We start from the raw sequence: 18619 nt of genomic DNA, 5'->3' as shown, positions 1-18619 counted from the left end.
GGTACCCAATTTTGTGCCTAGGCGAGCTTAAAGAAATGGGAACACCGGCGTAAAACAAAGTGCACAACTTCAAACTATAGTCTTCCTATCCTTAACAAAATAATAAGCATATTTCTTAGACTCTGAGATCAGCTCTGCATAAAAAGGGACGTAAAAATACAAACTCAGCAATAAATCAGTTCCGGAAGTTTAAGCTAAAGAACAATGGGCAGTACGTAAATATTATTTGCAATTTTTATGCCCCCCTTCGAAGAAGGGAGGGCATATTGCTTTGTTGCTGTCTGTCGGTCTGTCGGTCGGTCTGTCTGTCGGTCCACCAACAGTTTCCGTTCATTTTCTTCGCAGAGGATGAACATATCGATCGAGCAATTTTCGACAGAGTTATGGCCCTCGGACAATTCCAGTTATTTGCAGTTTCTGCTTATTTTCTACCCAGAGGGTGCATATATGGATATGAAATTTTATATACAGATTTATCTAAATAATATGTAGGTCAAGTTTGATTTTGGGTATGATAGAGCAATTTTCGACAGATTTATGGCCCTTGAACTTAGAAAAATACTACTTATTTGCAGTTTACGTTCATTTTCTTTGTGGATGTTTCCAAGGGAGGGAGGCATAAATGTTTCACAAACATCTCTTGTTTTTCCTCATTTTCAAACAAGTGAAATCATTGACATGATTTATTTCTTTTATTGATGGAATGTCAATTTTGCAATTTATAGCCACAACTTTTTTTAATTAGTACTTTCTTTAGTAAAGTTATCCCTTCCTCGATCGGTGTAATTTTCCAGATATCACGTTTTCCTTATGAAATGCTCATATTCTCGACAAGAGTTAAACGAACAACATGGTAATAATTTAAGAGAACAATTGTAATACCAAACTAAATCAAAGTACTGAAGTAATGACGGGAGTTGATTATATCGATTATTATTCATTTTAAAATCAACGATATGTTACTTTGCTTGGCAAGTAGTTTATAACTTGTGTTGTGTTTGCATATTTTTATAATATGAATTGTTGGACCTTTCCGACAAGAATTTCGAGAAAGCTCCGTATGAATTGTGTTGTGTAATAGTTAAAGATAGAATTGATTTCATCAATCTATGTAAAAGTAATCGAAATATTTCCAAAAATTGTATGGATCCAAGCAATAATGAAATCTAGTCTCGTTCAAACAGATGCTCGGGTCTCCCACAAGCAAGAGAATGTTGTACACCAGGTGACGTGAGAGCTTGATGACCCGACCTCTAAATGTAGTATGATTCTCTGTTTGTCGGAGATTTACGGAGATATCCGATGGTTGAACGATACTATATTGAACTCTGGCGTATGAATACATACGACTTCAAAAAATATCTAAATTGTTCGTACTATTCAACATCTGACTATTTTCAAGGTGTTCATAAATAAATTTCTTAAAACACAATGCTTCAAGATACATTACATCGAATTTATGGATTATTTTCAAAAACTAAATCTTGTCAGCGGTGATGATTTGTACTAAGGTCCAAACACTGTTTCAGTTTCGGTTTGCCATAGTGACTGCATAGGAGAGTTGATTAAAAATCAACTCCCAAAAATAATGGCACAAAATATTGTGTTTATCACAAAACGTTGTGTTGTTTGCATGCAGCCGCCATTAAAATATAAAATTTTGTTGTTAAACGATGCACAAATTGATCGCTTCCGGTTTCGGTTTTTATATGCATCACAAAATCATCTCCTTAGCAGGTAAGGGTGTGTCAAAAAGAAAATAACACTTAGATACATGACAATGTATCAATATTGTAACGCTACGTTGCCAATAATTTGTTTCTTTAGTTACAGAACGACATGACAGCTAATAGCGATCGACGACTTGCAGACATGATTGAGTATGATCGCAAACTGGTCCATATAGACAAAACTGAGGTATCTTAACTCTGATAACAAAGTAAACTTTGAGATGAACGAACTTTTGTATTTCTTATGTTTTTTTCTTCTTCTCTCTTTCCGAGGGACAGCTTTTGAATCTCTAGATATATTGAAACATTTTTTCTCTATGTTATTGAAAATTAAAAGGGACCAAATGACCCTTTTCTTGAAAAATTCTAGAACTTACAAAGTTATTACCCTTGTGTACGCAAAGCTTGTTATCGTTACTCCTCTAAAATCATAAGAGATAGAGACTTGACACGTTGACCAATGTCTTTATTATTAAGGTTCTTCAATCTAGTATACCGAAAGGATCTGAGCCAATTTTTTCTAGTAGTTATTGCCCCTGAAAGTATTAAGATTTCCATAAAATTACTTCCAACTTTTTTATTATTTACCAAAGAGACTTTGGTTTACTTGGAATAGAAGCGTCTACCTTGACCAAACAAAATGACATAGAGATCAAAGGTCAATGCCATTTGAAAATAAGTAAATAATTGAGTTTTATGATCTTTTGTTTAGGGTGGTAGAGAAAAAAAATATTTATGGATTTAGTAGGACTTCTCTAAGCATTTAAAAAATAACTCTTTAGCCTCTTCTTTGAAACAATTTTAGAGTTATTGCACCTATTGTACTTAATTCGTTTTATCGCCATTTCTCATTAACTGTTAGAGGAAAAGACCTGAAACTTTTACTAATATATTCAGTACATTTAGGGACTTCTTCAATCTATTCATACCGACAGGGCCCGAGGCCCTCTTTCAGCAGTTATCGTTCCTTAATGTTTCTTAATTTTATTTAAAAAACACGTATACATTTTGAATCTTACATTGAAAGGCTATCAGACTACTCACTTCAAATTGAAATGTTGACGTTTACTAGTCAATATGACATCTAGGTCAAAGGTTAAGGTATTTTATAAGAATTTTAAAACTTAGAAATATTTTAATTCTATCTATCTCCGTCTGTTCTCTTCTTTCCGTCTGCTCTCTCTCTCTTTCTCTCTCTCTCAATTTTGTTGATTTTAGTTGATAGCTAAATAACACTAAGTGGACAATGATGCAATGTGTCTCTACTTTTTGCTGCGCTCGCCCAAACGGTAGCACTGTATAACATAGCTTTTTTATACAATGCCAAATAAACCATATTGAATTAATTTGTTTAAAGAAAGTTATAAATTTAAAGAGTTTGGTAAGGAACTATATTTTGTGGCGGTAGGATTTCAAGAAGAAAATGAACAGTTTTCATATCTCAGTAGCTTTAGAGTACTCTTACTTTAGCCTAATAGTTTGCAGCGCAAACTAAACTTTCAGATTGTTTGCATATTACAATGATGGTCTGAAAAACATTTTTTAACAATATTTTCATATTTCCGTCAATATATTTTGGCTTATTTAGCTTATATTTCATAGAAGTAAAATAAAAATACACCGATTTTGCCTAAATTAGCTTATCTCATGTTATACCTCAGTTTTTTACTATTATATGAGGCACCAAATGTATGTCTATATGTGTGCTAAGTTTTAGAAAGTTGAACTACTATTAGTTATGTGATTTGCGTTAAAACTTGATTACTCCACAATTTTGTAACAATCTTAATATTTGCTGTTGTATTCAGTATATTCTGGCTTTTGAAGCCACCAGTAAAGCAAAGTTTTTAAAACTTTGACTTGGATATTACTGTTATAGTCACTACATGTGTTTAACTTCATACTGTATTGAAATCATATAAGGAATCATTCTTTGAGTATTATGAGGTGATAATTTCGGTCGGGCGAAACTTAAATAATCAATTTCATGCCAAATTTAAGCAACTGTTTCCGGAAAATAATCAGTTCTGTTTGGGACACAATTTTTCAAAAAATGGCATGTGACAAATAAAAGGTAACAAATAAAATAAAAAAACATTTAAGGTCCCAATCTTTCTTTCAAAGATTCTGTTGGATGATTGACATTACTAGTATTTCAGGTGCCAACCTTTTTAAGCATAAATTAACAGTTCCTCACGTTAAACATATCATTTCAGGTCTAAAAATGGAACTTTTATTTCAACATTTAAAATGTAAACAAAATCTTTGTTTTCATAGCAAAAATTGTAAGCCCGTAACTCGCTAATAATTCAACGAATAACACTAAATTTTTGGTTGCATTTTAGAAATTCCATACTAAAGCAGTGTAAGCATTAAATTCGGGGAAAAACTCAGCAAAATCTTCAAAGGGACTTCTATACGATTTTAGCTCATTTTCTTTTATTTTTAATGTCTAGAATTGTCAAAATGAATAATTTGAATGCTTTATCAAAATTTGAAAGTCAGATTATGAGTTACAAGCGATTTACAGACGTTTGAATTCTTTATTTTGTAAACAAAGCTCGAGTACTGTTATCTTTTTTTATATGTGTTGTATTAGTATACGGTTCAATCTAATGCTGCTTTTTGTTGTTGATAAAATTATCCATGTACACATTGAATCAGTTTATCTTTTTTTTCACAAGTGATTTTGTCAAAGAAATGGTAATTTCTTTACTTTATATTAAATGTGAACAAATATAAGACTCGAGCTTTGTTTACAAAACAACGACTTCTTTCCCCTGTATCTCAGTTATATCATGATTTTCACGTTCACATTTTGGTGAATCATTCAAAATACACAAGTAAAATACTTTGTACATAAAATTAAAAAAAACAATCATCTGAAATCGTGTCTAGTTCCTTTTAAATACCAAACAATTTAAAACGGTTAATACACTAATTTCGAATTATGTGTGTCTGTGAATTTCGATTTAAAATCAATAATAATAACAATTTAACTTACAAAGCAGCCAAAACAAACAACGAATTCTTCAATTAGATCTCCAGCGCCCCATATGTACACGCAATATTCAAACACTTGAGAACAAGTCCTGGTATAGTATTTGTTGCCTACACTCGTCAGTACAAAGATGCTATACATGACCAAGACTACGAAGAACATCATCTAAATGAAGAAAAAAAATTTTTGGTTTTTTTTGTTCTATAAAATACAGCAAATTATGTTTCTTTTATGTTATCGAAATTTCAAACTTCTAGCACAGATTTACGATAGTGTTTACTTACTGCTACATGGTATTTATTTCAAACTTTGAATGTATATTAACGTACGTAGTTGATTGCGAATTTTGTACTTGGTGCTTTGAGAACCTTTGTCGGTTTCGATAATGAAATCTAAAAAAAAAAAGAAAATGATTAGTGAATGTTTAATGTAGTGAAGCTCCACATTCAAATGTTTCCTATAAAATATTTTCTCACATCTAACATTGATAAAGTATACAAACTTTTTTAGAAAGGAAGAAATAGAATGATGAAAAGGTATGTTCTATATCAGCTATATTTTAACGTAAAAAATGCGATGCAGCTTTTGTAATCATCAATTTATATACACATAGGAATACCTTGAGAACATTATTAAGGTCAGGCGGCACGATGTACCATTTGCTACTCATATATTTTTGGGAACATGTGTGAGCTACTACATCATACATGAAATGTTCGTAGGCAAATGTCAATGGGCTCGAATCGATGCCCCATATGTTAGCTTCGGTGTCCATCAAACCGATGGCTAGATTTGTATTTTCCTCGTACATGCTGTCCATCATGTTAATGCATCGTTGTTCAAAAATTCTGAAATAATTGTATTTTAAAAATAAGAAAGATATAACAGTCGTTAGTCTGCAAAAAAAAAAAATGGAGATTATCATACTTTTAAACCAAATTTTTTTTTAATTCAGAAGAAACAACAAAAATTGTTATTGTTAACGATTAATATTATTTTTCACTTTACCTTGAATGCTCCTTAAGCTCGTTTGAAAAGGTCTGTTCTCTTAAGGAGGATGCTTTCTTTGAAAGTTCATCGAGAATAACCGAGCATACTAAGCCAGTCACTAAAATGCACTGATGTATATAAGTATTTTAAAAAATCTTATTTGCAAATCAACTATTTTTTTAAGCAATGTGAAAACAAATAATTTATCTAATAAACTATATAAACTTACAGTGTAGTTGTTCTAAGCTGTTTTACATTGCATTATAAAACTGGGTTTTGTGTAATAGATGTAATGATCAAAAAACTAGATCCGAGCTCGTTGCAAAGCAACAAAAAAGTCTTCCGTTGCAACTTCGTGTCGAAAAAGATTTTCAATATGATAATATTCATAACATTATATGGTAGTGCTTATGAAAGAATAAATGGATGGCATGTATCTGCCTGTTAACCGCGGATCAGAAAACATACACACACATCAAAGTAATTTGGTGAAAAAATTATCTACCATTCGAGTACGCGTGAACCGCATACAAGTTTGATTTGTAAAGTTCGCCCAAATAAAAATCTACAGATTTGAATAGCATTTTCAATCATATGACGCTAATCCATCTTCTACTGCTCGAATCTAAACAATTGTTTATGACAGATCTTTACTTTTCGAATATCAACACAACTTGTAAAGAATTTACACATGTTCCCATGAAAATAAAAGATAAAAACAGAAATAGCAATGACTTTGCTTCTACAATAAATCGAATGACAATATAGAAAAAAAACTACAAAAGCAATCATGTTACCCTTTCTCTTTTTCGGCCTGAACCTAAACATAGCGAGGGTTTTTTTTATCAAGCGAGCCCCTCTCGTATACATTTTACATTTCAACATGAAATTTGGTTTTAAACTTTCTGACAGTAAACGCTTGGAATGATTTTTTTTTTAAATTCCCATTTTGGATCCTGTTCAACCAATGCATTCAATATCTATTTTGCTCTTTCTCTCCCTCTCTCTCTCTCACTCTCTCTCTCTCTCTCTCTCTCTCTTTCTCTCTCTCTCAAAATTTTAGCGTTGTATTGCATTTAATCAATAAACATCCCCATGTGTGATAAGGTAGAAATAAATGAAGCTTGACGTGTGTATGAGACTATAGCAGATCGCTTGTCCACTCGCGCGAAGTTAACAAGGGGTGTATTATGTAAATGTATTATAAAACACAAATCCCAGTAGCCGTGTTGGGTTAAAATGGTTGCGGTTTTATTAAATGTTTCATTTTAAAGCAATATGAGCTACAATTCTTATTTTTTTTAACGAAACTTCCACTGATATATGATAATGCTTTTACTAATTCCTAATTTACTTTATATCGTTTAAATCAATTTAAGGATGAATAAACTTCTATATGTAATCGACATTCAAAAAAATCTGAAATTCTTAATCATAGAAATCATTTGGAAACGTAAGTGTTATGAAATGAAATATCTACTAAAGTAATTTTCAAAATTTAGGTTTTTGGTAAATGATTAAGAATTTCAGACCATTCATTTATTAGGTACAAGTTGTGGTCAAAATGCACGAATACCTGACATCAAATAATAAATTTACTGGCGTAAATAATCAATGAAATTATGTACTCTCCTACTGCTGTTGACATATAAGTGACTAAAATATTGTGTATGTTCTTCGATTTTACTCATATGAAAGGATTTTTATTTCAATTCTTATACAATTGTGTTCTTTATGAAAGGAGTATCATTCAAAATCAACCGGATTCCCCGGTGCATTTATCAGTGTTACATTGAGACATACAAATGCGTTAAAATGAAACTGCATGACATGCTTCTTAGTGTAAAAGCATTTATTGAAACGTTAAACAAATAATTCATATTTTTTTTGCTCAATGAAAACTTACATAGATGGTCCTTGCTTCTCAGCCAACAGATTTCGGCCAATTCTTTTCTATTGACAAAGATAGCCCACAGAAGAACATTGGCTGTACTTTCATCTTTCCTTGATTTCGTACAATCTGAATGAAAGAAAAGGGCGGTTGTGGTTTTTTTTTTTTTTTTTTTTATAAAATTACTTTTCTAGACTGGGGACAATATGGAATTATATAAAAGAACAGTGCAATGTAGTACACATATGATCTGGTGTGTAATGCACAGAAAAAATTCAATTGATTCCTTTTTATAAATAGAGAATAATAAATATGCATTATTATATTTCTAACAAACTTATAGTAATGATTTATCTAAGACATTTTATGCCTTAATTCAATGAGGACACAGAAACAACTGAATTTCTTCAGACGTTGTTTTGTGGCCTTACATTTCAACCTAACTCTGAAGTGAAAAAATATTGAGTTTTTTCCGAGAGGGGTGCGCTACAGATCCGAATCAGCCATGTACATCAATATCAGCCCTACAGAATCCGTGTCAGTCCTTGAGACTAGCAGATAAGTTAAGGCAACTCCTAGTTTATTGGTCGTCGATATTTTAAAAATTGTTTATATTGATTGTTTATATAGATTATAAGCGACTAAGGAATTATATTTCTACTTCGGAATCTAGTCGCTTTTTGAAGCTATCGTGACATGGTGTCACATGAGAGTTAAAATAAGATCACTTTTTTACCTTAACGAATATAAACAAGAGGCCGAAGTGGCACATCGCTCACCTGAGCAGCAAATGGCATGATAAAATCAGCTTCATAGAGTCATAATACAAAATAGATCATGTATAAAAAAAAATCCTGAATATTCTTATATTTATAATCAATTCCCTTTTCTAACGGGATGATTTTATAGTCACGTCACATTTAGCATTGCCTTTCTCAAAAAGACCCTTAACAGTTGTCTATATACAGGATATAAACCTACATCGAACTCTGAACCCCTTGTGAGGCCTAATAGTCGTCCAGGGGCCAAAGTTTAAAAAAAATTAAAGAATCAGCAATATGTAAAAATGCTTGCATATATGTAAAGCATATATAATACCATTTCAGTTTTTGTGATAATTAAAATGTTTTTCTTTGTGCAACTTGGTCCCCAAAACGACCCATCCCTTCTCATAAAGATTTTAATTGACCAAATTTGAATCTACACTATCTGAAGTTGCTTTCACTCAAGTTATAACTATTCTAGGCAAATTTATATATTTTTTTTAAAAGATTTAAAAATATTTTTATATATATTACTAAGTAAAAATGTGCCCCCGTCCCCCCAGTTGTAATCCCATCCTGCCTTTGGAGATCATTATCTGAATAATCTTAAATTTGATAGTGCTTCCACACAAGTTTCAGCTTTCCGGGCCAAATGGTTTTGAGAAAAAGATTTGTAAAGGTTTACTCTATAAATGTATATCCCTATCTAAAAAAAATTGACACACCCATTGTGACTCCATTCGGGAGTCATAATTTTCACAACTTTGAATCTTCATTACCATAGGATGCTTCAACATTAATTTCAGTTTTCCTGGGCAAATGGTTCTTGAGAAGATTTTTAAAAAAATTTACTCTATATATTCCTATGTAAAAATGTGAACCTCTTTGCGGCCTGACCCTACCCCCGAGGGTTATGATTTTCACAACCTTGAATTTACACTACCCGAGGATGCTATTTCACAAGTTTCAGCTTTCTTGGCTTTATGGTTCTTGAAAAGAATATTGTTTTGAAAATGTCATGAAAATATTCAATAATTCCTATTATCTCCCCTTGTATAAGGGCGTGATCCTTCATTTTGACAACTTTGAATTCCCTTAGTCATAGGATGCTTTGTGCCAAATTTGGTTGAATTTGGGCCAGTGTTTCTTAAGAAAATGTTGAAAATGTGAAAGACTACAGACAGGCAAACAAACAGACAGACGGACAGACAAACGGAGGACAAAATGTGATCAGAATAGCTCACTTGAGCATTCAGCTCAGGTGGGCTAAAAAGTATAACACTACCCCGAAGTTCATTTATATGAATAATACAATAATTCGATCAGCAATTAGTTCATGTTTATTAGTATTGCTGCTATAATTCTTTTGATCTATTCATAAATAAGTATGTAATAAATACATACACCTGTCATCAGGCTTTATAAAATTGTTAATCGCCGAAATCACACAATATGGATCTTGTTTAAGGATCTATTTATATTTCGATTATTTAGTTTTTATAATTTTGAGTACTTTATATGACGCGGTAAAAATGCATTTGCAAATGTAAAAAATCATTGTTTTTGTTTGAGTAGTTTATTTGATAACATTTCTCAAAATGATATCTTGTTTAGGAATATCAGAGCATTTATTTATAAGGTATACAATGTGGTTCTCAAACATTGAATACCTTTAACATTTAAATTTATATCTTATATTATGCTTCCTTAATCCTATCCTATTTCATCCTTGTTAACTCTCAAGATGGTTGTACTGCGTGAACACGAGCATAGACATGTTGGTAGAATCTGAAGACTAAGCTAGCAAAATAATCAGCACTAAATGACACAAAGCCGAATGAACGGCAAGACCAACATTACTATACATAACCTTGTATCTAAAAAAAATCAAATATGAGAAAAATATCGATCAGAGGTCAGATATATTAAACCGGTCACTTAGTGTCTCATTAAGTCTCTTTGAACAAGACACTGAATCTACATTGCTGAAGTACTTTCACACACAATTTAGTACCGGTTGGACTATGCAACTCGGAGACGTATACAATTTTCTAATATCTAATATCAAAGAACAAACTCGGCTTAAAGATGGTTTAAACGTCAATGAAAGTTACAGGATTCCTTTCCCTCTGAACTGTTTCAGAAACAACGATAATGAATAAAGCTAAAGCAGGCCTCGTAGCAAAGCCACGATTTAGTTTTCCGTTGTTGCTGTGAGTTAAAAATGTATATGATTTGGTGTCAAACAATTATAATGACAGAACTTTTAGTTATGCTTACGTTATGAAAACTTGTTTTTTGATGTTTCGGAAAACTATTTGTCGAACAAAGTTTGTGTAATCGTTTCAGAAACTCTTCAAACAATATGAATTTGAAGGCGAGTGAATTTTTAAGGGGTAGCAAGCATTGTTATATACGCATGATTCATGTGAACGATTGTATTTTTGAAGAAAGAAAAACCCCGAAACCCTTGCCAATGTTCGAAGGTAGAGTTAAGTAATTGTTAAAACAAAAAGTTTGGGGTCTTTAGGTCCATTGTAACAAAATATATGTTTGATAGTCTTTTTATATATATATATATATATATATATATATATATATATATATATATATATATATATATATATATATATATATAGTCTAAATTGATATATTGTGCGACTTCTCCAACATGTGGAGAAAATTTTTTTGGCCAGACTTACCAGCTCAACGCCCACGTGAGAGTCCACAAACAACATATAAAGGACGAAACAGTGAGAAACACTCCATGTTCGGAACTTTTTGCGAAGTGTGACAAGGTAACATTTTAAGTTTTTTCCGTTTTGCAAAATGTGGACTTCAAATGAAATCCCCCGAACTATAAAAGATTTTATATATATATATATATATAAGATCCTTATTATTATCAAATCATATGATACAAAAATATATTAATAAGCCAACTGTTTCTACATACATCACAAATTTTTAAGGACACAAAGTGTGTTTAAGAATGCAACGAATTAATTACATCAATATTGCATATATAGTGAACGTTTACTAAGAGAAAAAAACCCCAAACATATTAAGCACAGTTTTTATTGAGAGAGAGGGGGAAGAGAGAGAGAGCACTCTAGAGTGAGTTAATTACAGGGGTCTCAATTTCCCAGTCTGTATTAAACTTATCCATTTCATTTCTTTCTTTTGCACAGAATTGGAATACTTTATATAACTGTTTTAAATCATTCATAAGGGCATTTACTGTTAATTGGTTTTTCTGGCATCTACTTCTGTATATGTGTTTCTTTATCATGATGAGTACAATATTGAACACTTTTGACTTCACACCATCTACGACACCAAAAAAAAGGTTTATTATCAATGACTATTCGTATTCCTTTAGAGTTGCAAACTCTAGCAAATTCTGCTCATAAATGTTGTATCCTTGGACATTCCCATAATAAGTGATATATTGTTTCCTCAGCATCTTCACAAAAGGTACATATATATATATATATATATATATATATATATATATATATATATATATATATATATATATATATATATATATATATATATATATGTATGTATTTTATTAAATGCCTATGCATTGCTACCATTTTATGTTTAACTGCATTGATAGAGTTCACGTAATCGCTACCTTGATGTACAATGTGACGTCATAATGAACTTTAAAAACACAAGGTCATTGACAACGTTACAAACAACGTTTTTAATTTTGTTTAACTGTCTAAAGAGCCGACATGTCTGAAAGCGCTAACAGTAAACAGTTTATTTAATTTGGATTGTCGCATTATGTTTTATTTATTTAAGTATTTTTTGTGTACTAAGGCTTTAGAGAGGTGTGTGTGTATATATATATATATATATATATATATATATATATATATATATATATATATATATATATATATATATATATATGCATTAACAAAGATCATGTTAATGCATGTAATTGCAAGTATGAGCATCGCAGGTACCTGTAAAATATTAACTAAGTGAAAGTACAGAAATATAAACAAAACCTTAATAAAACAAAGAAGGTGAATTATATACCGTATAAATTCGTATACATGCTTAATCATTGACGTCTGACGGCGACTTACAAAAACTTTGCGCTTCTACCTTAAGCGTGCGAAGATTCTGTACAAAATAACCACAATTTGTTCAAGGCGCGATAACTCTCTACAGCCAAGTGCGAGGAATGAGTTACGTAAATATATTATACACAGCTTACGTTCTAAAGGATTGCAGTTTTTGTATGTTTATAATCATATGCTCAATCGTTTTAATTTCTTGTGGTAAATTATTAAAAGAAAACCCAACAAATATCAACTTTATTAAATTAACCGCTCACTAATTTTTTTTATAAGAATATGATATATTCAAAATCAAGTTGGGGTAAAAGCACGGAATACTAAAAAGGTATTTCGATAGATTTGTAGATTCCAATGAAAACAAGAAAAATATTGATTGCGGCTTTAAAACACTAGAATGCACAGGGGGTTATTGTCTATTACCTAAATGAAAACGAGTATACATGTTTTCAGGTGAAGCGTTATCTTTCATATTACTCAATATCTAAACGATACTAAATTACAATTAAATTGAAAGATAATGAGGAACAACTTCTCCAGCGACAGCATTATCAACATATTCACCGTTTTTTAAGTTATAAAACACAAACTTTCCAGCCACGTAGATCCCTAATTTTAGGGGCCAGCCCCTTTTGTATTGGCTCAAATGAAAACCCTGAAAATTATGCACAACTTTTGTTATATATATGTTTAGGAAATATTTGAATTTAGGAATAAACAAAAACCGTACGAAGCGAGTTGCTTAAGGAAGGAGTCTTTCTGGTTTTCGACTTGTCAAACGTAAAATTGATTAATTGTTCATTAAATCATGATGAAAGGAAATTAAAATAGAATATTTTTCATTCTTTTTTATCATCATACAACTTGGCATAGAAAAAGTAATCAAAGTTTACAATCTAACAGGGACTATATTTTTGGCGTAATATTGGCGTAGGAAAATATCACATGTTGCGCAATTCAGAATTGCTGCAGATCAATGAGTCTGATTTAGCATTTTAAAAACAATAACATTAATGTTGGATTTTATTCACTAATGTAAACTAATGATATGATACTTGGGTTTCAGAATATGTTTTTAAAATATGATTTGTCTATCAAACTACATTTTTATAGGCTTTTTAAAACGCCCATTCTATACACTGATTTTTGTGAAAAAATCACTAAAATCAGTTTTTCTCTCTTATAAAATGGTCAATATATTAGCTTTTCTGTCAATTTATATCTTTATATAAAGTCTTCATTTTACATAAAAATCATAAATATTTTATTATTTGAAGCATAAAAAAATAATAAAAATGTCTTCAAAATTTAAGAAAATTAGAGGAAATGCGGGCTAAGCAATATCAATTTTAGTATAAATATTTATTCTGATTTAGTAGTATAAGCTGATAGACATTCTGATATTCTATCATTTCATTGAAGAATAGAATATTCAAATCTTAAACAAATGTCTACAGAACTACAAAGATCCACACTTATTTTTATCATCCTTTACGTTGAGGAAAAGGGTGTGACCTTGACCTGACCTTTATGCAAAAACGAAAAGGTCAAATTTGATAAAACTGATAGAATCATTTGGTAATATGATCCGTTTGACTGTGTCAAAATTTCATGAATTTCTTATTATAAGAAATATGTTTGATAACGAGAGGACTCCTTCCTTAATGAGAGTTAACAATGAAAACAAACATTTTGTTTTCCTTTAATTTATGCTGGTAAAGCATATTTAGATAATATAAATGATGTTTTTTGCTATCAATTGAATCAAATGTCAAAAATTTTACTGCATGTAAATGTCACCTAGAATACAATAAACAAAAGGTACAGAAATAAATTATAAATTAAATTTATAATTACGATAATGTATAGACAACTATTTTATTGTTTTAAGTAATAAATTATACAGATCTGTGGTTTTACCTTGATATTGTAAAATTTTACGACAAACAGCTCTTGCATCAAGTTCAACGGAGTATTTTTCTCCATATTCTTTTTTTGGCTGTTGTTTATTTTTGTTCTCGTTCTGTGTCATATGTATCTTCAAATTCTGACAAAGATATTTTGCTTCTGGGATTTGCTAGACAATTTTAACAAAAGAAAATGCCAATTACTTTTCATTTAGTATTTAAAATAGTTTGTACAAACCAAAGTAAATTATTTCTATACATTACCTTTAAGGAGATAAATGTTTGCAGTGGCGTTGAGCGTGTCTGCCTTTGTGTTTTTATTGTGCATAGAATTTCTTGATACTTGACTCAAACTTACCTTTAAAATCCACTGTAGATGTAACAAGTTCTTTTTACCAAACTCACAGTCGTGCCGTTTGTAAGTCTGAAAATTTTGCATGATTAAACATACACCAAGCAATGTTTTAAGTTAATATAGTTTAAGAAAAAGCTATTTTTTATAAAAAGTTACATACCTCCAAGTACAAATCAGTTAGATAATCATTTGGTAATTCAACACCTCGGTCGAACAAAACACTCACATAATCACATCGGTTTGCTTTCAATGCCTCGAAAAGAAGGACCTATTACAATGTATTTGAAAAGGATATAATGTGATCCATGTATGAACATTATAATTCATTTAAGGCAAATATTCTTAAATTGACATCTACCAAAACATTCATCATTAAAGTGGACAATTTGTATCTAAATCCAATCCTATGAATAAACTACATGTATATATGTATGATGTTATCATCTAATAACAAAGCATTGATGTTCTAAATATTGAATTCAGAAAAGGAAAAAGATATAATGATTTGATTACATAATGCGTACCACTTCAGAACAACAGAGTTTTGTTAAGTGTAAAGTGCAGGACATGATAAATAGATATTATTTTTGTATATTTATTTGTTATCATACATCATAAAAATATTCTTATCTATTTAACAACCTCTGGATTAGAAACTACTTTCAGAAAAAAAAATGTTTAATGGTGTAGAGTAATTAATTGTTCATGTAAAATGATCACAATAAGAACCAATTTATCAACATTCTATTATGAAAAAAAAGTAAGGCGGTTTTTAACCTGTGTACTCCTTCAACAATGAGGTATTGATTATTTTTGGACATTTTTTCAAATAAATGTAAATCTTACATGGCCACACTGTTTCATCAGATGTTGTTCCTGCAGAATTTGATATCCCAAATAAAAGTATAGTGGAAGCGTTGTTGCGTTACACAATTTAGGACTAAACACATGGGGTCTCGATCGCCATTGAAATCCTTTCAAAACTTTATCAGGATCTATCACATCGTTATGAAGACGTTTTCCGGCTAATGAGTTGCCCCGAAATGTTTGATAAACTGTTTGATTAATCGGGATCTGTTCAACATCTGAAAATATAAGTAAAGATTAAAACCTTGCAAAACTTTTCATATCATTATAATGTTAACCTAAGGAGAAAAAAAGTTTTAATAAATAGGGAACGAAAACCAAATTCTTATTTTAAAAAGCTAAAAAATTGCCAAAAAGAAAACCTGTATCCTTAGAATTGATTTTTGATATGGTTGACGATTTGTTATTGTCATTTTTTATTGACAACTTCTGCTTTTTATAACGTTTACATCTGCAGAAAACAAGTATTGTACCTATCGTCTTATTCATTGTATCAATCTCAAAACAATTTAAGTCAGGTAGAAAAAAGTTAAAGATATGCCTTAATGAATTAAGGATGCATGAATAATCAAACCTAAGAAAAATAAAATTATACCTATCTTCAATACAAGATTGGTTCAATTCAATTATACCTATCTCTAAATCATCTGAAGAAAGGTAAAACTGTTTCCTTTTCATTTACGGGACATACTAAGAAAACACTGATATAGATATTATATTGGATTCCAGGCAATACAAGCTATAAGGCCAAAAAAGTCAGTTTAATTAGAGTATTTTCACACAAAAAATCATAGAATAACATAATTATTGATTTAGATAATAGCAATCCTAAAAAAAAATATTTATTCAATTGTACTCATTTAATTAAGCTTTTTACATTATGCATGATCTATGCGTTTCAATCATGAACCGCTACTCGATGATCTACGGCCCAAATCTAAACCATGAAAATTCAATATAAGCTTAGAAAGTGTTTTGTAAAGTCTATAAGATCTGAAAAAAAATATTGAGCTAAAACCGTTCAGAAATGAGCCACAAAGTGTCTTAATTTTAATCCAAACAACTAATTTTAAGACGGTCATGTTTGGAGCAAAGATCCATTCTTACAGGATACCAGAGCTCTGGATTCCATTGTGGCCAGGTCTAGTGGCTCGACAAGCGCACTAAGATCTGTTCTCATAGAACTTCTTAATTGAGAAACTGTGGCCGATCTCGAGGTAAGTTGGATTGGTTTTAACTTATTGTTACCTAGCTATGACGTTTAAATATTAACAGAAATTAAAATCCTTTGTAATGTGTATGTATGCATGTACTTTGAACCTGTTAAACTAAGTATCTTATTTAATATCTTACTTGTACTCCATCCCATTGTAATATATATTCAAAATCTAATTTGATTTGTGAACTGATGTTTTATTAGTCCTCTACCGGTTTTCATCGGAGGGGACTTAAGCTTTCCTCTGCGTCCGTCAGTCCGTCTGTCCGTCCGTCTGTCTGTCTGTCCGTCTGTCCGACTTCAGTTTTCCACACTTTTTTTCTTTATGCGTTTGAGGAATCAGATGAAATTTGCTGAACAGCTTCAAAATGTCAAACTACAGATCAAGTTTACACTTTTGTAGCGTCTGGTTGACATATTTTCGAGAAAATTAATTTTTTATATTCCAATTTTTTTTAATGTTCGGGTTCGTTATCGGGTTCGGTGTGTATTGAATAAACGAGGAAAGTATGTAGTCAGTAATAATATTGCGCATTGCTTGGACCATTCCTTGTATTGTTTCTAACAAACAAATATATGTTCTGTAAAATAGTGTTAAGCATTGTGTTGTAAACTTAATCAAGGGTTTTTGTATTATTACAATCGGGTTTGTTATCGGGTTGGTCTGTTGATTCGGGGTACAGAAGACGGTAAGAAATGATATTCTGCATAACAGTTCATTGTTTTCACCGGTAGGGGACGTGTATTGCTTATGCAATACTCTCAGAATGCTTGTTAATTTTAAATCATTTATTTGTATGTTTATAGGGGTTTGTTTGCTCACTGACTTAATTAATAAGTGTTTATCTCACCCTTTACCTTACCTGGATACTTTAATATGTACTTAAATATTATTTATATCATATTTATCTGCATTGGGTCATAAGCTCTTTACAAACAAGTATCCCTTTTAAAGGAATGTGACAATATCAATAGCCATGATTATAAAAGCTCTGTATATCAAAATAAATAGATAACAAAAATCTTTAAAATGATTCTCGGTCTGTTAATTCAGTATGTTGTTGCTTTTAGAAGCAAAAAGGAAATAATGACATTTTAATTATTATTAGTGTTTATAATAGACTATTTAGGTAATGGTCCATACCCCACTAGATATATAAAATGTGTACAGATTTTTTTCATATTTTTCAAACGTGTATCTGAGGATATGTTCTCATCAAATTTTAACCTGTTGGCTGGTCCATCGATATTCTAAAAGCTAGGGCCGTTGCCAAAAATAGAACCGATTGCGGAAAATGGCGCTTTTTCTCATACATAAAGAATATAAGCCTAAGCCTGAAATTTGACTTTCAGAACACTACTTTTTGACTTATATCCTATCTAAAATAAAGGAATTATTATTTCAAAACCAAAAAAATTTATGTTACACTTGCTTATTTATCACAAAATAGATAAATCTGTATATAAATTAGATAAAATGAATAAATTTTCAAAGAGAATTTAAGCTCTTATAATTTTATTTACGTACAGAATTATCTAAAATTTTGATATTATTTACACCTTAACACCCTTAATCAATTGAAAATAAAATTACCCAAGGGACCGGCCTTTTCAGGATCACAATTGACATATTTTTGGTAAAATCATTAAAATATATATTTTGAAAAAAGATCCGTAAAAATAAAACTGTGCTTAGGTTTATTATTTCATAACTGTAAAAAAATGTGTTTTGATTATTGTTAAATAGAAAACATGCTTTAAACAAACTGTTGATTAATGTGTATTATTTAAATCGCAA

At 30.7% G+C, this 18619-nt stretch overlaps 1 protein-coding gene across 1 annotated transcript in view; it reads right to left on the bottom strand.

The window, feature by feature from the left end:
• LOC128173853 (transient receptor potential cation channel subfamily M member-like 2) overlaps positions 1-18619 on the bottom strand; it is a 72486-nt gene that overhangs the window by 53066 nt on the left and 801 nt on the right. Inside the window, exons 2-11 of the mRNA XM_052839537.1 lie at positions 15585-15823; positions 14899-15006; positions 14742-14807; positions 14397-14553; positions 7628-7741; positions 5740-5839; positions 5351-5579; positions 5061-5123; positions 4753-4896; positions 2072-2080 (exon numbers count right to left, since the gene is read on the bottom strand). Coding sequence (XP_052695497.1) covers positions 2072-2080; positions 4753-4896; positions 5061-5123; positions 5351-5579; positions 5740-5839; positions 7628-7741; positions 14397-14553; positions 14742-14807; positions 14899-15006; positions 15585-15823 — 1229 coding nt within the window. The remainder of the gene's footprint in view (positions 1-2071; positions 2081-4752; positions 4897-5060; positions 5124-5350; positions 5580-5739; positions 5840-7627; positions 7742-14396; positions 14554-14741; positions 14808-14898; positions 15007-15584; positions 15824-18619) is intronic.

The sequence above is a fragment of the Crassostrea angulata genome, chromosome 2, assembly GCF_025612915.1.
Source record: "Crassostrea angulata isolate pt1a10 chromosome 2, ASM2561291v2, whole genome shotgun sequence".
Lineage (NCBI taxonomy): Eukaryota > Metazoa > Mollusca > Bivalvia > Ostreida > Ostreidae > Magallana > Magallana angulata.
Note: the sequence above shows the minus strand (reverse complement) of the source record. Positions and strands in the feature narration are given on the sequence as shown.